The sequence below is a fragment of the Brachyhypopomus gauderio genome, chromosome 15 (assembly GCF_052324685.1).
Source record: "Brachyhypopomus gauderio isolate BG-103 chromosome 15, BGAUD_0.2, whole genome shotgun sequence".
In the NCBI taxonomy this organism is placed as follows: domain Eukaryota; kingdom Metazoa; phylum Chordata; class Actinopteri; order Gymnotiformes; family Hypopomidae; genus Brachyhypopomus; species Brachyhypopomus gauderio.
In genome coordinates, this window is record NC_135225.1 from 11,022,295 (window position 1) to 11,041,502 (window position 19,208).

General features: G+C 42.6%; 2 protein-coding genes across 7 annotated transcripts in view; one reads left to right on the top strand and one right to left on the bottom strand.

The window, feature by feature from the left end:
* The first annotated feature begins 864 nt into the window (after positions 1-864).
* slc43a3a (solute carrier family 43 member 3a) lies at positions 865-8,904 on the top strand. 2 transcript variants are annotated; one of them, XR_013121240.1, is made up of 13 exons: positions 865-1,256; positions 1,372-1,501; positions 2,061-2,107; positions 2,192-2,268; positions 2,439-2,531; positions 2,795-2,934; positions 3,017-3,168; positions 3,380-3,523; positions 3,663-3,770; positions 3,873-4,059; positions 4,162-4,282; positions 4,469-5,658; positions 5,959-8,904. XR_013121240.1 is itself a non-coding variant. In XM_076974298.1 (12 exons), exons 1-12 carry the CDS (start codon positions 1,064-1,066, stop codon positions 4,613-4,615), a joined length of 1,539 nt encoding a protein of 512 aa, XP_076830413.1. In that variant the 5' UTR covers positions 865-1,063; the 3' UTR covers positions 4,616-8,904. The 2 variants fall into 2 exon arrangements, 1 of the variants encoding a protein (XP_076830413.1); XM_076974298.1 differs by having other exon boundaries at positions 4,469-8,904.
* The window catches only part of cabp2a (calcium binding protein 2a), a 16,971-nt gene continuing 5,911 nt past the window's right edge, over positions 8,149-19,208 (bottom strand). The window contains exons 1-7 of one of the 5 annotated variants that reach the window (XM_076974304.1): positions 18,391-19,208; positions 17,743-17,955; positions 14,585-14,615; positions 14,102-14,236; positions 13,709-13,818; positions 12,924-13,071; positions 8,149-8,328 (exon numbers count right to left, since the gene is read on the bottom strand). The exon at positions 18,391-19,208 is cut by the window's right edge and continues 4,425 nt beyond it. In XM_076974304.1, the coding sequence (XP_076830419.1) occupies positions 8,303-8,328; positions 12,924-13,071; positions 13,709-13,818; positions 14,102-14,236; positions 14,585-14,615; positions 17,743-17,955; positions 18,391-18,429 (702 nt within the window). In that variant the 5' untranslated portion in view covers positions 18,430-19,208 and the 3' untranslated portion in view covers positions 8,149-8,302. The remainder of the gene's footprint in view (positions 8,329-12,923; positions 13,072-13,708; positions 13,819-14,101; positions 14,237-14,584; positions 14,616-17,742; positions 17,956-18,390) is intronic. The other 4 variants (XM_076974303.1, XM_076974301.1, XM_076974300.1 and 1 more) reach the window with 4 other exon arrangements.

Here is a 19,208-nt window from a genome sequence, read left to right on the forward strand (position 1 = left end):
ATTATACTCAATGTAAGCTGTAAACGCTTTAAAAGCAGCAAAAAGCAATGATTTTATTAGGCGATTTAGCTAACACCTTGTTACAGCCTGAAACCTTATATAGGCCTATATAGGCCTTATATATGAAACAGTGCAAAATATTTAAAAAGGTTATTTTAAATTGTGGATATTTTGTAATGTTGTTGTTAGACGAGTTATGGCAATTATATATGAACTGGTAAATTGGTATATTAATTGGCAGCCTATATTTTGCACAACAGGCTTTTGAGTTTAACGCTCCAAAAGGAAACCTGTTGGCCAGGGAGATTAGAGAAAACAAAAGTCCTAATTCTGGATTAAGGCCCATTCGCCGGAGTGCGAGGGCGTGTAGAGCTACTGTTTACTGCCATGTGTTAACTCGTAAATTACAGGCACGGTGTATTGGAAATTATAGTTTTTATTGGTAGAATATATCATTCTATCATAAACAATATTTGTCTTTATTTAGAGTTGTAGCCTAACAGAAGTGTAAAATACCACCGGATTTGGGTATTATAAGGAACTGATACACACAAAGAGGAACAAAATTATTATGTACAGTGTAAATTATCACGTGAACTGCATAGTAAATAAAACTGAAATTATAAGAGGGACCTGGCATATTCAACATTGAATATTACTTCACTTTTAAATCACCACTTTTCCTCCTAAGTGCTGTCTGCTTTATTTACGTACTTCATATGGCTTTCCAGAAGTCCTTTATGCTGCTATGGAGAATGCAAAGAGAACTCACAGAAATAACGTTTGGTTCACAGAAGTGCAGCGTTTTTATCTCATTCATGCATACATCTGGGGTGCTTGATCCCAGCACTCTCTCTGTACTATCACACTGGTGCATGCAGTAGAACAGCAGCGATGATGCGTCTGGGCGAAAAGCCGCTCACAGAACATTAAAACCACGTCTGAGGCATTAGCATACAGGATAAGTAGGAGAGAGCAGCTGCTCCTCTGGGCACACACTTCTGCTTTGGCTTGACGGAGAGTAACGTGTCTTCTTAGAGACACGGTGAGGAACCGGAGGAAGATGCATGGATCTGACTGTGTATCTGGGGCAAAGGGTCGATACAGACTCACCCTAGTTACAGGACTCCTGGAGTGTCTGTTTTTTGCCGGAGTTGTGTTTGGATGGGCTTCCCTTGTGTTTGTTCTGAAGTCAGATGGATACTTCAGTGATCTTTGTGTCAATGTGACCGAAGCTAATAGCAATATGGATGTAGGTGAGCACAGATATTTAAATAGTGTATTCTAATTTGTTGAGAAGGTTTCCTTCTTGACCCTGGGTTAACACCTCCTCCATGCATACAATCATTCATTATGCTTGTCTTCTCCCAGGCTGCAGTGCCCAAGATAAGCAACTGTCGCTTGTCTTCACCGTTGCCTCCTTCATGAACAACTTTCTCACTCTTCCTAATGGCTTCATTTTTGACCATTTTGGAACAATGGCTACTAGATTTCTGGCAATGTGAGTCCATTTAAATTACAGATATGCAGCAATGGATAATGTTATCTTGCTAAACTGCACAGTAGTATCCATCAATCCCAGAGGGTTTATCTGAAGTTATGAAAATATTCATCAGAAATTGAATGTTGGGTTAGACTGCAGAAGAGTTAGACAGGATAATATTACTTAATCAAGATTGATACCTTCAATTCTACTTTCAATGAAAGTATTGTTTATGGCATTTATTATTAAGATGTAGTGAGTGACATTGTAGACACATTGGTTCTGGTGTTAACACCCTGGTTGGGTGCCATAGGATTTTTTCATGTTTTGTCACTTTAGTGATGGTATCAGTTCAAATACATAAAATCTTAATTATATGTAATCTTTATTATTAACATTTTGCACTACTTGCACACTTACGTTTACAGTGTCTCAAACTACTCTTATTTGATGTGTCCCAGTCATTTGGCCCCTTAGATAATCAGATAAATAAAGGAGATACAAAATACTGCAAAATCACAATTAAGACACACATTTTTTTTTATGACTTGTATTCACTTGTATTTTACTTTCATAGAGCGCTGTATACCACAGGAACTTTGCTTGTGGCATTTTCTAGTAGAGGTAAAGCAGAACTAGTTAATTGAAATGATTTTTACCCAAGTACTCTTATGGGCTGATTAAATGACTCTTCTTTTACTCTTCCAGCTCTGGCTCTTCTGTTTTTCCCAGCTCTTTCATTTATTGCTGTGGGAGGTATTTTGTTTCTTCTCACAAACATACAGGTATTGACAATCATACACAAACTGCATGTTTAAGCACATTTTTATCTAAATACAACTATAATACTTAGTGACTAATTGATTAAGTTGATGACCTTTGTATATCATGCTGTATGTAGTCATTCAGGTTATTCAATGTTTGTAAAAATAAATGTTTTCTTCCACACCACTAGGTGGGGAACCTTTTTGGAACTCATCGTTCCACCATCATTACGCTTTACAATGGTGCCTTTGACTCTTCTTCTGCAATTTTCCTGATTATCAAGGTAAAGAATGTGCTTAAATAAACACCCAATGGCTAAAACATAATGTAACATTTTCACATCAAGAAAACCTTACTTTTACATTAAAAGAAACCTAATGTGCAGAGTTACCAATCATGATTTGCTTTTCATTGTCTTCCAGCTGTTTGAAAGTTTCTCTATTATTAAATCTGTCTAATCTGCCAAATCTTTTAAAGTTTTTCAAATGTGTATATTCAATATAAAGTTCAGCCTTGTATAATTATACCCAGAATCTTTTCATTAAGGTGTTGTATGAAAAAGGGATCTCTCTTCGCACCTCTTTCCTCTTCCTGACTGCCTGTAATGTCTTCCATCTGCTTCGGACTCTTTTCTTCATGCCTAAATCACATGTCCCCTACCCAGTCCCAGCGAACTACAAATATGGGTGAAAACATCATCACTTACACTCGTTCCATCAGTTATACTGCCTGATCCTAACACCTGACACTGTTTTTCTCATGGTACAGGATCAGCTGTGGTAAATCAGCCAGCTATAACCTGGAACAGTGCGAGACGCAGCAAGAGCTGAACTACGCCTCGGACAGAAGTAGGAACGACAGAAACATTGAGCCATTGGAGACCAATGACTCACCTAGGACGGAAGACATCACGAAGAAAGGTACTGCTTTGTCACTATCTGAGGGGGAAATGCAGTGTCTCAAATGTTTCTTTTTGTTTGTTTTTGTTAAAATCATAATACTTCATGAGTTTGAAATGGAAGGACATCACTAAAAGATTGAAACACCAAGCTATGCTCCCGTTCTTATTCAGTTTCTTTCTCTCTCTCTCTCTCTCTCTCTCTCTCTCTCTCTCTCTCTCCCCCTCTCCAGACAGCAGCTTTAAGAGCTGTGTTCTATCCTGGTTCTTTCTCTGGCATCTGATATGGCTTTCAGTCATGCAGCTGCGTCATTACCTCTTCATTGGAACCCTGAATCCCATGCTTGATCTACTGGCAAACCATGACCCAGCAGTAGGTAAATAAACGGAAACCTGTCATTTACTCTATAAGATGCACTCTGTGTAAGACCGTTTAAAAAAAGTTCCCATTTGCTACATGACTGAATTATGCATTCAGTAGTAAAACTTTTCATCCTGGTCATATTTCTTTCTCAGTGAGCCAGTACACCAATGCGTTTGCCTTCACTCAGCTAAGTGGGATTCTGTTTGCTCCCTGGAATGGACTTCTAATGGACAGACACAAGAGGAAAGCACTGAACCCAGGTCAGTGGACGGGTTGTATTGTGCAGATTAGATATAATCCTACCATATATCTTGGAAATGTTTAAATCACTACATTTTTAAATCACTCTCCCTCTTTCTCAGGAGAGACAGAAAACGAAGCAGACCTGCGCTCCTCTGTTCTATCACTCTTTCTCACCTCTCTTCAGTGCCTTCTGTTCTCTGTTTGTGCTACCGTTCCTCTCCTCCCTCTCCAATATGCCACATTCATCCTTCAGGTCCTAAACCGCTCTTTTCTTTATGGAGGCAACGCTGCTTTCATCAGCATTGCGTGAGTGAATGCAAATGAAAATAGATATAACTGATAAGTTAAAAACCTGCATGTAGCCCTGTTGAATGCCATGAACTGTGAATGGAATTTGAATCCTAACAGGTTCCCTGCACAACATTTTGGTAAGATGTACGGTCTGGCGATGTCTCTATCAGCGGTCGTGTCAGTGCTGCAGTACCCATGCTTTACTCTGGTAGAAGCTCTTGGAGGGAATCCCCTCTATGTAAGTCTAATGTCTCATACCTAAAACAGCCATACAAATGTGATTTAAAAGCCATTTTGATTTGACTGAAAAATTTCAGACTAGTCTGTTGTTAGAAGAAATAGTCCAATTAATAGAATAGTAGACTACCTTACAGACAATGTTTAAAGCTACAATTATTATGATTATTTATTATTTATGTTTCAGGTGAACCTTAGTTTGACGATTCTTACTTTATTGACCTTCATCCATCCTCTCAACATCTTTCTCCACTGCAGAAGACTGGCCAATCAGAGAGGCAGCAAACAGAGCATGTCAAATGATGATTCTTCGAAAAGAGAGGCTTCACTATAGTGTCATTGTGCTATATCATTACTAAAAAAACAGTATTTTACATAATTTGTGGAAAGGATCATTTTTACACTAAATACCATTTTTAAACAGCCTTTAATTTTTTTTATAATATCATTTGTGATGAAACAGGTGTGATGAATAATGATTAAAATGATAAAAATGTCTCTGCTGAAGCAACAGAACTGGACACATTTGAATGAATTTTAGCTTTTTGAAATGCACTGTTGAGACACAATATTAAAACCACTTGTTGCAATGGCACCTTCTTCCAAGAAGGCAAGCCAGCGGAGGAAAGGTTTTCTACTGGGGAATCTTCAGTCCTGGCATTCAGGTGGATGTACCACCTACCTAAACATTTCTGCAGACCGATCTATGGCAGGTGAATTCCCTACTGGCCGTGGCCTCTTTCAAAAGGATACTGTGCCCTGCCACACTGCAAAAATTGTTCTCGAATGGTTTGAGGAACATTCCTCAGATCTTAATCCGAAAGAATATCTGGAAAAACAAATATATAATCCATGGAGGCTCCATCTCACTACTTACAGGGCTTAAAGGATCTACTGGTAAATGTGTGGTGTCAGATACAACAGGACAACTTCTTTTGGAGTGGTTTTAATGTTGTGGCTTATATAGTTTATAGTGTGGAAGGAAAAACTACAGGTGAGATGATTTTGAAGCTGGTCATTTTTTTGTCTCAAGAAAGCAGAGAGCTCCTCTCACAGTGACTCAGCATGATGAAACACAGCAAAATGTTCATATACCGTCAAGCAGGTGATGCCCTGTCTGACAGATCTGGAGGAGACTCCTGGTTACATGCATGAATAACACCCACAACAGGACTTACTTTACCAGAGAGCAGCAGAGAACTGACAGAAGCGGAAACAGATTCCATGTCGGCGTGTGGTTTTCACACATTTGTCATCCATTAACATGTCCTAAAAAGGATCAAAACAGGCCAGCTGTACCAGGTCAGCACCCCATCGAGTGCCTATTTGAGAAATTGAGAAGAAATGGCACTAGGATCCACTGGTCCGCCACATCAGGTAGCAAGGTGTCAATCCAATAAAATTACATTTTATATATAGAAAACTAATGACAATTTGAGTTTTTATATAAAAACTAGAATAGCTAGATTTTTGATTGATTTGGATTTGATAAAATTAGATTCGATCTAATTAGATTTTATGGAGTTAATCTCATAGTTTTCAATATATTTAGCAGGGTTCCTGTAGGCGGCATGGAATGATCAGCTTTTGCAATAAGTGTCAATATTTTACTAACCATTTTATGCCTACAAAACTCTTCTTTTCCCTCTTTTTGCCTTCTCTCCTCAATGCCCCCAGAAGAGCCACAACTGACCAAGTAGGGAACACTGTATAGAAGAGTCCCATTCCTCCTCTTTGTATTCCAGCTGGTGGGTTGTCAGTAGTCTGGGATGCAGAGGCAGACAATACCACACGAAGCAGATAACGCAGTGGTAATCACCCCATCCCAAACCCCCTGCGGAGCGACTCAGCTTGATCTTACTTGAGGTGTTTACTTGATCTTGCTTGATCAGCTGGAGGTATTTATATACAGGTAGACACTAAGACAACTTCATCAGACGTTGACTGAACAATAGTGACAGAAGAGTTGCCTGAACACTTAATTTGTGTCCCCGCCTTATCTGAGACAGAGGTGGGGGAAGCTAAGCTTGGCACCTTTTGATCTGATTAGGTTATTCAAACCTGGGCCAGCCCCTTCCTGGCTCCACAGGGAAGGAGATCAAAAGCTACAATAGATAACCACAACTGAGAAACTGAAACCTGAATATATATCATGCTTCCCCACAAGGAAACAAAGACATGAAAGGCATGAGTACATTAAATACAACCAATGCACTTTTAATAGTCATTAAATGGTTGCAATAGACAAGTACAAGTAATTTTAAGACCAGAAGGTTGTTAGATCATCTTTACATTGGTGGTCATTTTCGTAATAAATTCTATATACAGTTGACAACTGATTATGTCTAATAGGTTAACAGGTCATATAACAGGTAACAGGATAGATCCATCATATCACTCATCAAAACCTTCCATCGTGAGGGAGACATTACATATGTAGCAAGGGACTGCAACAATAAAGAAATACAACACTAGAACAGTTTATGTGTGCTTTTCCAGAGTGCACATCTACTCCAGGATTCTCACGTAGCACCTCTGTTTCACTGCATCCTGTGATACAAACAGGAGTGAGAGGTGGGGGAAAAGGTGACATTTATTAACACCACAAAGCAATGGCAAGAAGGTGTGAAAAGCAAGAGGGGAGAAGGTTGTAAAGATGGTCTAGTCTTCAGTAGAAGGAGTAATGTCTCAGGCTGGGCCACAGCAGTAATAGGGGTGTGGCCTTAGTCCACTGTAGGCACAAAGCATTGGATTTCGGCACCTATAGGGTTAACATGATGGAACCAAACTCATGCTAGCTGAATTAATTTATGGCCTTTTGACTCTGATGTTATTGCTTATGAATTCTAACACACTTTTTACATATCCACAAGAGTTTGGCAAATGAATGAATAAAGAAAATATGAGGCTTCAGTTGAAAGCTTTATTCAACATGAATACAAATTAAGAGTATTGCAAATCTCAAAATGTTCTTCTACCAGCCAGTAGAAAATTCCATAATGTTTAAATACTACAGATACTACACACTACAGAAAAACACAATACGTTTCCTGGAAGCAAACATTTCCAAAGTCAATATTGTAATGAATGTCATGTTTTATGAATGTCATATTTGAATTCAAATGACATGTATATCACACATCTCTTGGATCCATCTTCATCATTCATTTTTTAGCTTGAGGAACAACTTATCTGAATCTGTCTAAGAACACAGAAATACGCTCTGGTACACCAAGTTCTGTCACATTGAACTAGAATTTATAACTTAACAGTGTAACATACAAGAACTTTAACAAATCCTGTCACTCTGTGACATTAAAAGTAAAAAAGTTTAATTTTATGTGATATATATCAGAATGATAGGTCATTCTAGTGAATGAATGCACAACTCTCAATATTATATGACTAAATGGTGATGAGATGTATATAAGGTGTTGAGTCACTACAGTTAGCTAATTCTATATATAAAGTAGATGCTTAAATGTAAAAAATACAGTGCTAGTTTATTATATTTGTTGTTGTTGTTTATAATAATTGCCATGTTTACAATGTTACTCTACTGACATCAGCTTAATTTAAAAATCACTCATACACCTTATCCTGAATGCAAACACATATATGACATGTATAACATACACCCTACAATTTTGTTCATCACTGTTTTTTATATGAAGTGTTACATGGTATAGCTGCATATAGTAAATAAAATGATAATATATATTTACTCATAATTTACACAAAAGTACAAAAAGTAAACCTCTACAACAATATTTACACATGATTTATGTGAATTCATAAAGAAAACATTTATAGACATAGTTATAAACAGAATTATGTGATGACATAATAACTTTTTTAGCATTAAACAAAAATAACATAACATAAACTAGAACCCACCCCCAACCCTGGAAGATCTGGAAGTTTCTTTGAAGTTTCTGTGTACCGAGGAAGAACATGATGCTTTTGATCATCGGCATTTCCTTCTTCGTAGGGAGTTGGCAGATATATTTACAGCTCTAGGTTAACGAGACACCATTCGCACAAACTCTGGAGAGAAAAGAGATTTTTTTGGATGTAAGCTACCATTCTCAGATTTAAAATGTGTTCATATATGCTATAAGGAGTACAATGTGTTCATATATGTTTTCATATATTTGGGGCAGCACGGTGGCTTGGTGGTTAGCACGTTTGCCTCTCAGCACTGGGGTCTTGGGTTCAAGTCCCTATCTGAGTGGAGTTTCCATGTTCTCCCTGTGTTTGCATGGGTTTCCTCTGGGATCTCCGGTTTCCTCCCACAGTCCAAAAACATGGAGGTTAGGTAAATTGGCAGTCCCTGACAAATTCTCTCTGAGTGTGTGTCTGTGTCTCTCTGTTCAATAAAAAGTAGTGTCTGTCTGTCTGTGTCTGTGTGTGTGTGTGTGCGCTTGTATGCCCAGTGGTGGATGGTGCTCTGGTATGTTATATTTTTTGCATGTCCACTCACTTGGTGTTGCATGATATGTATATATAAAGCCACTGTGTTTCACATTATGCTTGTATATAACTGGAAGAGCAAAAAAAAGTTCTCTTTTGATGTTAATCTAAGAAAAACTCTTGGTGCATTAAAATGACCAATGAGCTTCCTGTTTGCGACGTTCCTTTAACATTCTTCCTTCCCTTGATATTTCTCTCACATACTCTCTCTCTCTTCACATACTCTCTCTCTCACATACTCTCTCTCTCTTCAAATATTCTCTCTCTGTGTCTGTCTCTCTAACACACACACACACACACACACACACACACACACACACACACACACACACACACACACACACACACACACACACACACACACACACACACACACACACACACACACACACACACAGAAACACTACACTGCTGAGAACATTTTTGTTTCTCCTGACTAATTATTAAGCACAAAGAAAACCCAAAATTCCTTTTATTTCCAGTATAGTTCAACCAATGCCGCTCTTAGCTTTACTTCTTCTCAGCCAGCAAATGCAGTGAATGCACTGAATTCTCCAGCAGCAAAACTGCTGCAATAACAGAAAACATTGCCAGGAACCTCCCTATGGGTTGATTGCTCCATTCTTATTAAGAGACATAAAAAGCATTATGTTCTTCTTTGCAGCACTCAGTAAAAAGACTTACTGTCTGTCCTCTTCACTCTTTAGCCCCTAATGTTTTAAAGCACATGTTATACTTATTATTGGATGATACCCTGAAAATTGACAATTTGATCATAAACAAAGAATTCATGCACAAGATCTTTCCACTAAAGACATCATTAATTGTTTTTTTTAAATAGTTTTTTTTTATATCTAGGCTAGATTCTTAGAACACTTGCAAGAACTCCTGTGTGGCCTAGCTAAGAGTGTCATTCTGTATGATTTTGTAATGCAGCTGTGACGCTGGGGTGCTGGAGCAAGGACGAGACACGAGTCCAGGTCTCCGGTCCAAACGACACGTTTTATTTGTAAAGTATAGCGCAATGGCGCACAGAAAACAAACACAGGCACACAACGTGCAGACTATAGACAACGACGAGCACAGGACACTGCGCGAGCGCACATTAAATAGACAAACCACATTAACCCCATGTGATTACGAGACGATTCACAGGTGAGACGGATTATCACATGACATAGCCATCACCACGAGATATCCACAGACGCAGACGATGCACGTAGACTACGTAAACACACGCCCAAAAGGGAGGGGCCGGGGTCCTCAACGTGACAGACGCCCCCTCCAAGGGCACTACCCGTCCCGGGGTGCCAACAGGACCGAGTGCCCCGAACCCACGACGATGGGCGGATCCGACGCGCTCAGTCCTGCGTCTGGGAGGTGACCGCCCCTGGCGAAGCGTCCATCACGAATCGCCTAGCACACCCTCCCTGGGAAGACGGGGGAAAAGACGTTAAACACATTGAACGGCACATTCACAAACACACAAACAGGCACGCTCACACACAGAGGAATAAACGGGAAAAGGGGATTTGACACACAGACGGGAACACTCACAAACATTGGGACTGACAAACAGGAAACAGGCACCAGGCTTCGCGCCAGGAGGAGCGCGAGCAGGGGAGAGAGATCCGGCGCTGCTGGTGCTGCAGTGGGCAGTCCTCCTCCTGCTTTCGCTGCGTTCCCTCCACCGGGTGCAGCGCGGCGGGCTGACGAGCCCGGTGCGGCGCGGCGGGCTGACGAGCCCGGTGCGGCGCGGCGGGCTGACGAGCCCGGTGCGGCGCGGCGGGCTGACGCGCCAGGTGCGGCGCGGCGGGCTGACGCGCCCGGTGCGGCGCGGCGGGCTGACGCGCCAGGTGCGGCGCGGCGGGCTGACGCGCCCGGTGCGGCGCGGCGGGCTGACGCGCCCGGTGCGGCGCGGCGGGCTGACGCGCCCGGTGCGGCGCGGCGAGCTGGCGTACCCGGAGCCGCGCGGCGGTCGTACGCGCCCCTTGCAGCGCGGCGGACGGACTCTCCCCTCGGCTGGCCCTCTGGGATGTCCACCTCCATTTCCTCCGTCTCGCTGCCACGGCTCCATTCCATGGGCTGCTCCGGGCTGCCACCCCGGGAGCAGTCCATGCTCTCTCCTCCTGAGCGATCCGCGGACGGGGTCCATCTCCCCTTTACAGTCCCCGCAGAACACTCAGAGGAGGGTGGACCGTCCTCCTCCTCCGAGCACAAGTCGCTGTCTGTGTACTCAGAGATGCCTGAGTACACGGACAGAGGACGGTCGTCCTCTTCCTCGCCCTCTATGACGGAAGAGGGCTTTACGGGCGGAGGGGGATAGTCCTCCTCCTCGGACTCCTCCTCCTCCTCCTCCCCGTAGTCTACGGTGGAAGCGTCGTCGAGCGACGGGGGGTAGTCCGCTCCCTCTCCACCGTAGTCCACGGTGGACGCGTCGTCGAGCGAGGGGGGGTAGTCCGCTCCCTCCTCACCGTAGTCCACGGTGGACGCGTCATCGACCGACGGAGGGTAGGCGGCTTCCACCTCTTCCTGCTCCTCCCCCTCGCCAGGGGAATCCCCCTCACCGAACTCCTCCTCCGGGGTTGACGCGGTAGCGCTGATGGTGCAGGTGTCTACCTTCCGAGACGAGAGGGCGTGGGGAGGAGACACGTGTCTGTCCAGCCAGCCCCTCACTGCTTCCTGGCGGAACACCACCGCCCATTCGGGGCTGGAGGTCTCCCGAGCCATCTTCAGCAGGGCGGCGCACTGCGGGTCTCGTTCCAGCTGTCCTGGCGTTGGCGCGGCGTCGCGGTGCGGGGGTGTTCCCTCCTCCTCACTGCAGGGAGAGTCCTCCCCGAGCTCGCCCTCTGATGACGTCCCTGTCTCGCCATAGAGCTCGGGGACGCTGACCCGTATAGGCGAAGGCACACGGGCAGGCGAGGGATGTCTCTCCCGCCACACCCGTGCAGCCGTCTGGCGATACTCTGCTGCCAGCTCGGGTATGGAGGTCTCCCGAGCTGCGCACAGCAGGTACGCGCACTCCGGGTCCTCCCTGAGCTGCGCCAGTGTCGGCGAAACCCCGCGGCGTGGGGAGGAAGACGAAGAGCGGGGATGCCGCTTGTTAGGCTTCTTGCCCTTCTTGGGCTTGCCTTTGTAGCCCGGCATGATGGGTGTCTCTGGTAGGCTCGTCGTTCTGTGACGCTGGGGTGCTGGAGCAAGGACGAGACACGAGTCCAGGTCTCCGGTCCAAACGACACGTTTTATTTGTAAAGTATAGCGCAATGGCGCACAGAAAACAAACACAGGCACACAACGTGCAGACTATAGACAACGACGAGCACAGGACACTGCGCGAGCGCACATTAAATAGACAAACCACATTAACCCCATGTGATTACGAGACGATTCACAGGTGAGACGGATTATCACATGACATAGCCATCACCACGAGATATCCACAGACGCAGACGATGCACGTAGACTACGTAAACACACGCCCAAAAGGGAGGGGCCGGGGTCCTCAACGTGACAGCAGCATTTCATAATTTTGACTTCATATCACCAATCATGTCTACAATAACAATTATATTTATGAGAAACACTATGTTGAATTAGCATCTCATTATTGTGAGAAACTTTATGTGCATTTTACTATAGCATTGGTTTCTTATCGTCATGGCACCTTGGTTAACTCAAAGTTTTACCTGTATGGGTACCTGTACTCGATTGACTACAAAATCATAACAAGATGTATTAGATGCTTGTCAGCTGTTAATATACTCATGCATTACATTTCAATGATTGGCATTATAGCCTACAAGTTGTAAATAAGCAATATAAGGTAGGCTGTGAGTTGAGATGGTCAACTAACCTAATTGTATGTTATATCTAGGACCTAGTAAGTGTCATTCCAAATGTGGTCAAGGGGCAATGTAAATGAAGTGTTAACTTGGTAATTTTATCTAAAGTATGTCATGGTAACGAAAAAAACACCAAAGGCTCTTTAATCTACAACCTAATCCTAATCTTGATGCTTAACCCTAATCCTCACAATATCCCCACACCTAATCAAATTAGTGAATTTAAAACTTATCCAAATCCACAGTACTACTTTAACCAAATATCACAAAAAGCCTCATTGTCACAAAAATGCTCCCAATAACAGGACTGTAGTCTCTCTCTCTTACCCTCAAAGTCGACCTGACCGTCTCCATTCAGGTCCACATCCTTCAGGATCTCATCAATCTCTCTGTGGTTGAGCTGCTCACCCATCAGCTTCTTCATAGCCTCTCTCAATTCAGCCAGACTGATCTGACCATCGCCATTAGAGTCAAACTGAAGCAGAGAGAGAGAGAGAGAGAGAAAGAAAGAAAGAAAAATAAATTAGGTAACATTACAACATTAATAAATAACAATTATTAGTATTATAAACATCAGCAATTATAATATAATTATTATAATTGAGAGACAGTATTGGTTTTTTAGCCATAATAATAATAATAATAATAATAATAATAATAAAACATTCCTACTGGATTCAAAATGAAGTGCTTTGCCACTTCTTTATCCTATTAGGCCACAGATTTCAGGTTTTCATTCATTTTTATTAGTAAGTTGATAATTATGAAAATGCTTTTCTGTTTGTGTAAAATCTCTTAAGAACAAGACTCCATTTTAAACAAGTATAAAAAAATATGTATACATGTAAAAATATATGTCAGTGTACTGAATTCCAACACAATAAATATATTGGCCTTTGAACTATAGTTTGAAATGTATAAAGGAAACATTGGTTAGAAATTTGTCTTGAAATTTGGCTGATCGACTACATTTGGGATAAATGGACAAAAGATGTCTGTGTTTTGTTGTCCATGCTTGCTGAACTGTTCCTTTCCAGTATAATGTAATATGTAATATGTTTTGTAATATGCAAACATCTCTTCTTTACTGCCCTGCACATCAGTCCACCAACCTCTCTAAAGGCATCTCTCAGCTCCTTTACTCCAATCATGTCTGCTGTCTCGGCCAGCATTTTGGGCCCCATCAGCTCTACAAAGTCCTCAAAGTCCACCCGGCCTCCAGCTACACAAGGACAGAAACATTCCTGAAGCATGTGGAGACAAACATGCACCCACGGTCATGTCTATCGCTCTGGGAAAACCAAAACAGTGACCTCGCAGTGTGTGCTTAACAGCTAGTGATGCATAACAGCAGCTGCTTGATGTGTTTGCTCTGGGGTTTATTATATAAAAGAGAGTGTGTGCAAGTTCTTTGTAGATCAGGATTAGCAGATGTTGAGCAGACAACAGTGATACGATGTTTCTCTGCAGTACTGTGGGATTAGCCCGAGCGCATTTCCACTCACAGATCTGCTGACTGAGCTCAATAAGCTCCATCTCTGTAGGCATGTAGCCCATAGTCCTCATGCACTCGCCTAGGTCCTTGCAGCTGATGAAGCCGTCCTTATCCTTATCAAACTCCCGGAAGGCTTCTTTCAGCTCTGGTGTGCAGAGAAGGGGGGGAGTGGGGGTGGAGAAGTCGCTCTTGTTTATGAGTACGACGACATGTAAAAAAATTGTGCAGAAAGCAGCAAGAGGATACTGAAGGTTGAGGTTAATAGGAGCCTGTATTAACAGCCACAGTGTCACAGCTGGAGGAACGGCCATTTGGAGTGAGTGAGAGAGGGAGGGCCAGTGTACAGAGGGAACAGATGCAATGAAGGGAAATCACAAAGAGCCAGCTTAGCAGTTTGGGGAGGCTGAGTTCTGATAGTATGTTGTTGGGTACTGGGTCTCTCGCTCTGTATATAAGCTACTTTACTGTAGTGGAATGTACTATATTTCCGTACCTTCAATTTCCTCTGGCCGTAGATCTCTGTCCTGCAGTGATAACCAATTGCAAACAGACACAAAGAGACAGTGGTAAGTGTAAGGGGAACTGTGTAAGGGAATTTATGATTCACTATCTGGGACCCTTGTTCTGAACACTGACATTTTGTTTGTTCATTCTATTATCTATGTGTATTTGTCTTTTTCCTCTCTCTCACACTCTCTCCCTCCCTGTCTCTCTGTATTTTTCCATTACCTCTACATCCAACCCTTTGTACCTCCTCTCCTGATAAGGAGAACACCAATCATACACATGTTTTATTATTCTTACCCAACTGCCTTAAGACATATCTTATTTCTTCTGTATTTAACTAGATGTATTATTATTAAACTTTAAAACTTTTAGAACTTTTTCCTGACACCCGTATGTTGTGAATCTGTTCCCCTGCTACCAGCTACAGAACACAAGGAGCTGAACAAATCATTGCCCATCATGAAAACATCCTCGGTGGATTTTGTAACGGGCAAGAAATGGGACAGGACACCGAGTCAACTTTCCAGAATGTTTACTAACATACACTAGCTACAAAGGCAGCAGACTACATAACAAGCATGACTGTAGACTCACAAATACAAGCACAGGACAAGACTAATGCACACAATGAGCACCGCATGTAACACATTAAACTAATAGACGAGTGAACACTTACACAAACAGCCACACCCACAGAAGCATATAGACCCAGAACACATCTGCACACGCCCGAAGGGAGGAGTCTGGGGTTGTACCGTGACAGATTTAAACTGCTTTGTCCCTCCGTATGCTTCTTCCACCCATGATTACCAAGGTTTCCTGTTTTTATTACATTTTCAATAATAATTGTTTACAATTATGGTAGGGTATTTTGTATATGAGTTGCTGAATGAAAAAAACAGGAAACAGTTGCTTCATTTCTTGGAAAGCATTAAGTGCCTTTTTTCTCATCATAAAATGTATAGTAGGCTACTAAGATGATGTTAGGATGAACTCTCCCACTAATACATCATTCACATGCTTCACTACAGGAAACAGCCTTTAAAGAAAACCCTCTGCTGTGTAAAAACTGTACAATAAATCACACATTAAATCATCAAAACCTTCAGGTAAACAGTGATACAGAACCTGGACCAGACCAGAGACAGTTATCTCAAAATAAATACCAGCTGACAGAGAGCCCCTCCTTTATTCAGTCTGTGTAGCAGTGGCGGGGTGATCTAGTCCGGGTGATGGATGTGAGGGACTGGGTCTATGTTCTGGCAGTGTCTGAGCATAGCACTCTGGCCCAGCTGTAGCACGTTTAGGATGATTAGTACTCTGGCCCAGCTGTAGCACGTTTAGGATGATTAGCACTCTGGCCCAGCTGTAGCACGTTTAGGATGATTAGTACTCTGGCCCAGCTGTAGCACGTTTAGGATGATTAGCACTCTGGCCCAGCTGTAGCACGTTTAGGATGATTAGCACTCTGGCCCAGCTGTAGCACGTTTAGGATGATTAGCACACTGACCCAGACGGAGCAGGGCCCTGCCTCTGCACACACGTCACCAAACTGACAGATTACAAGGGCCTGTGCTGCCAGGCAACAATTGGAGCTTATGATACTTTCCCCCCCCCTGGTTTTACCAACTGACACAGACAGATGCCATCATGGAATTGTCTTTTCGATGTAATTAAGCCCTAATAGACCACTGTGACATCTGTCATGCTGCCTCTTGGCAAGATACAAACAAACTCTGCTTCCCAGCATGCACAGGGCTTGAGGACATACAATCCTGTTCTGGGAGTACCGTAACTTTCAGAATGTCTGCTTCACCTGAGTATTTCTGTAACTAAATCCACCTGTGTCATGTTACCTGTTGTGTTTGCGTACCTGTTCTTTTTAGTTCTTCATTGTGAGGTTTGTCCTATTCTGATGAATACACTAAGCATTTTCTGCTTTGGTTTCAACCTTGGTAGTATCATGATTATGTGTTTTTTTGGATTTGCAAGTCTATGTGGTTGTTATCTCTTTGCTCTCTCTTTACTCTCAGCCAATTATAATTTTTGCTAACTCTTTTCTGTTGTTTGCTCTGCTTTGGTACTGACATCAGCCTGTTCATTGTTTATGTCCCTGTATTGTCCTGATCTCAGTGAAGCTACTATCACTTCATCTGGGAGTGTCTGCATATTTCTGTTATATTACAACATGACAGACCTATGGTGCTGAGACAACACGAATCAGGGGTGATGAGTAACTTTTCCATTTGGTCAATATGCTGTTTAACATACCTCATTATTATGGTTCTTCAAACTGAGCTCAATGTAAAAAAACACCTATGATGAGAGTAGTCATCATCTACTCTGATGTTGTTCTCAGCACACTTCCATTGGTCTATTTTCATGTTCAGTTTGAGTGATAGATAAGAACTCTCAATGTAGATCACCATCTTGGATTATGGCCTTACCATTTCTCCTTTGAGTGTTTTGTGTTTTATACAACAGACACATTTTAATGCAGCCAGAAATATTATGCTCATTCCTTCTCCATAAGAGGTCCAGTACTAACACATTCAAAACAAAGCTCTGCAAAGTCATGCAGAACACAGAAGGAAAAGAGAGATTCCAATAACAAACTCACATGAAAAGTAATTATGGGACTATGGCACAGTATCCACCAATCACAGGCCTCAGGAGGTGGGGAAGGGGATGATGTCAGGCTGAAAGGGGAGGAGTTTGCTCAGAGCTGCTTGTGAGGGTGACTGGAGATGGACAAGGACAGAGCAATGATTTTTGACATAAATATCTGAATATCCGAATAAATAAATCACCATATGCAGATCTGTAGTATGGTGTGAGAATTCCACATGCGAGTACGAAGTGTAGTAGCAGTGGTTTCCAGTGATAATCTTGGGTACTGACTACTCTCCACAAGTGTATGCTTATTCAGATCATGTGTGTCTAATTCACGTGATCTGATATATGGACTTACTGAGGAGATGAACAATGAAACGAGGAAGTAAGAATGAGGAATTGTGTATCTGGATAGGGTTATGTCAGAGTGACATACTAGTGCTGCATCAACCAGGTTTATGCATGGATGAGCAGATGTAGGTAGAGTTTGTGCGCCCGTTTACATATTTGTGTGTGCGAATATACACATACGAGTTGAGACCGAGCGAAGCCCTGTCGCAGGAAGATGCAGGCTGGGCCCACCATGTTGTGCAGCACGGTGCAGTTCCGGACCAGAGCACTCAGCGGGTTGACGAAGTCCCGTTCGCTCCCTGACTCTTCGTCCTCATCATCTTCAGCCTCGGGGTCCCGCGTGGCCCTGACCAGCGCTGCTGGAGATGCCCTAGTCTCCATCGGCAACATCCCCTTCAGGAGGATCCGTTCAAACAAGCACTTAGACAGGCAGCACTATGCCAGGTGCTGTCCGGCCATTAATCAGTGTCTGTGTTCAAACACTCGGCTCAGGGCTTATCATTCTGACAATTAAAATAATGAGCACAATAACACTAAGCTAGCTGTACGTGTCAAAGAGGGAGGCAGGTTCTTTAGCACCCAACCAAGCACATCTGCCCTGCAGTTATGGACTTACTGCTTTTCCAACATAAAAAAGAGCTGATTGATAAAAATGCATACTGTCTGCCAAAGGCCCACATTAGTTCACTTTCAGAATCATTTTCAAACAAGGCCACTGCCTTTAAAATGCCATATGCAAGACGTCTTTTAGCATGAAACATTCTTAAAGCCTGTTTTGAATGTTACTGTGGCTCATATTTTCAGCTCTTTAATAAAGGCACGTCTTACCTTTCTCATATTGCCTGTTTTGGACGGCTTCGCTCCCATTTCCAGAGGTCCCTCCACCTCCCTCTGTTTCCACTCGACTTCACTCCCTTTTGGCTCTCTGTCCCTTCTGACTTTTACTCACTTTTGCTTCCTGGGTTTAGATATCACTCAAACTTTATTCCTCCCTCAGTGAGTTTACTTACATAAAACCCACTGCCTAAACAGACACAGCTGAGCAATTATACTGTATTAACATTTCTAATAATAATGAAAATTATGTATCTGGTAAAAACATTCAATATGGGATTTAGTTTAACATCAAAAAACAAACAGCCAAAAGCATAAAATAGCAGTACCTTCCCCTTTTGTGGTATCAGTGGTACAATCCGTGCTGTGAACCAAACATAAAGAATTTTCATATTACTGTAATTGGGCCTGCTTCCTAATCTCGAAACTGTCGCCTTGAATTTGTTTATGTTCGTGCTCCATTCTTAGTGCTATTGGTTCTGGACTTTCCTGCTTTGGTTGCTCTTGATGGCTACTGTCCCATCCCTCCTGCCCCAGAACTACAAATGACTGATGTCATGACGACAGGGAGGAGATGGAGGAAGAGTGAGAGAGTGTGCAAATGAGGGAGTGAGGAAAAGAGAGAGGATGTAAAAACAGGATAAGGATAAGAAAAATAGATGGTTCAGGAAGTTACATCCAGACCTTTTCACATTTCACAGTAAGTGAAATTGTTAATGCCGATGATGTAGTGAGAGAGAGAGAGACACAGAGAGAGAGAGAGAGAGAGAGAGAGAGAGAGAGAGAGAGAGGGAGAGAAACAGAGAGAAAGA

Coding starts and splice junctions, on each gene's coding strand:
- slc43a3a (XM_076974298.1), top strand. CDS start 1,064: ATGCATGGATCTGACTGTGTATCTGGGGCAAAGGGTCGATACAGACTC. Junction 2,935..3,016: donor CCAGCGAACTACAAATATGG/GTGAAAACATCA, acceptor CTCATGGTACAG/GATCAGCTGTGGTAAATCAG. Junction 4,060..4,161: donor GCTGCTTTCATCAGCATTGC/GTGAGTGAATGC, acceptor GAATCCTAACAG/GTTCCCTGCACAACATTTTG.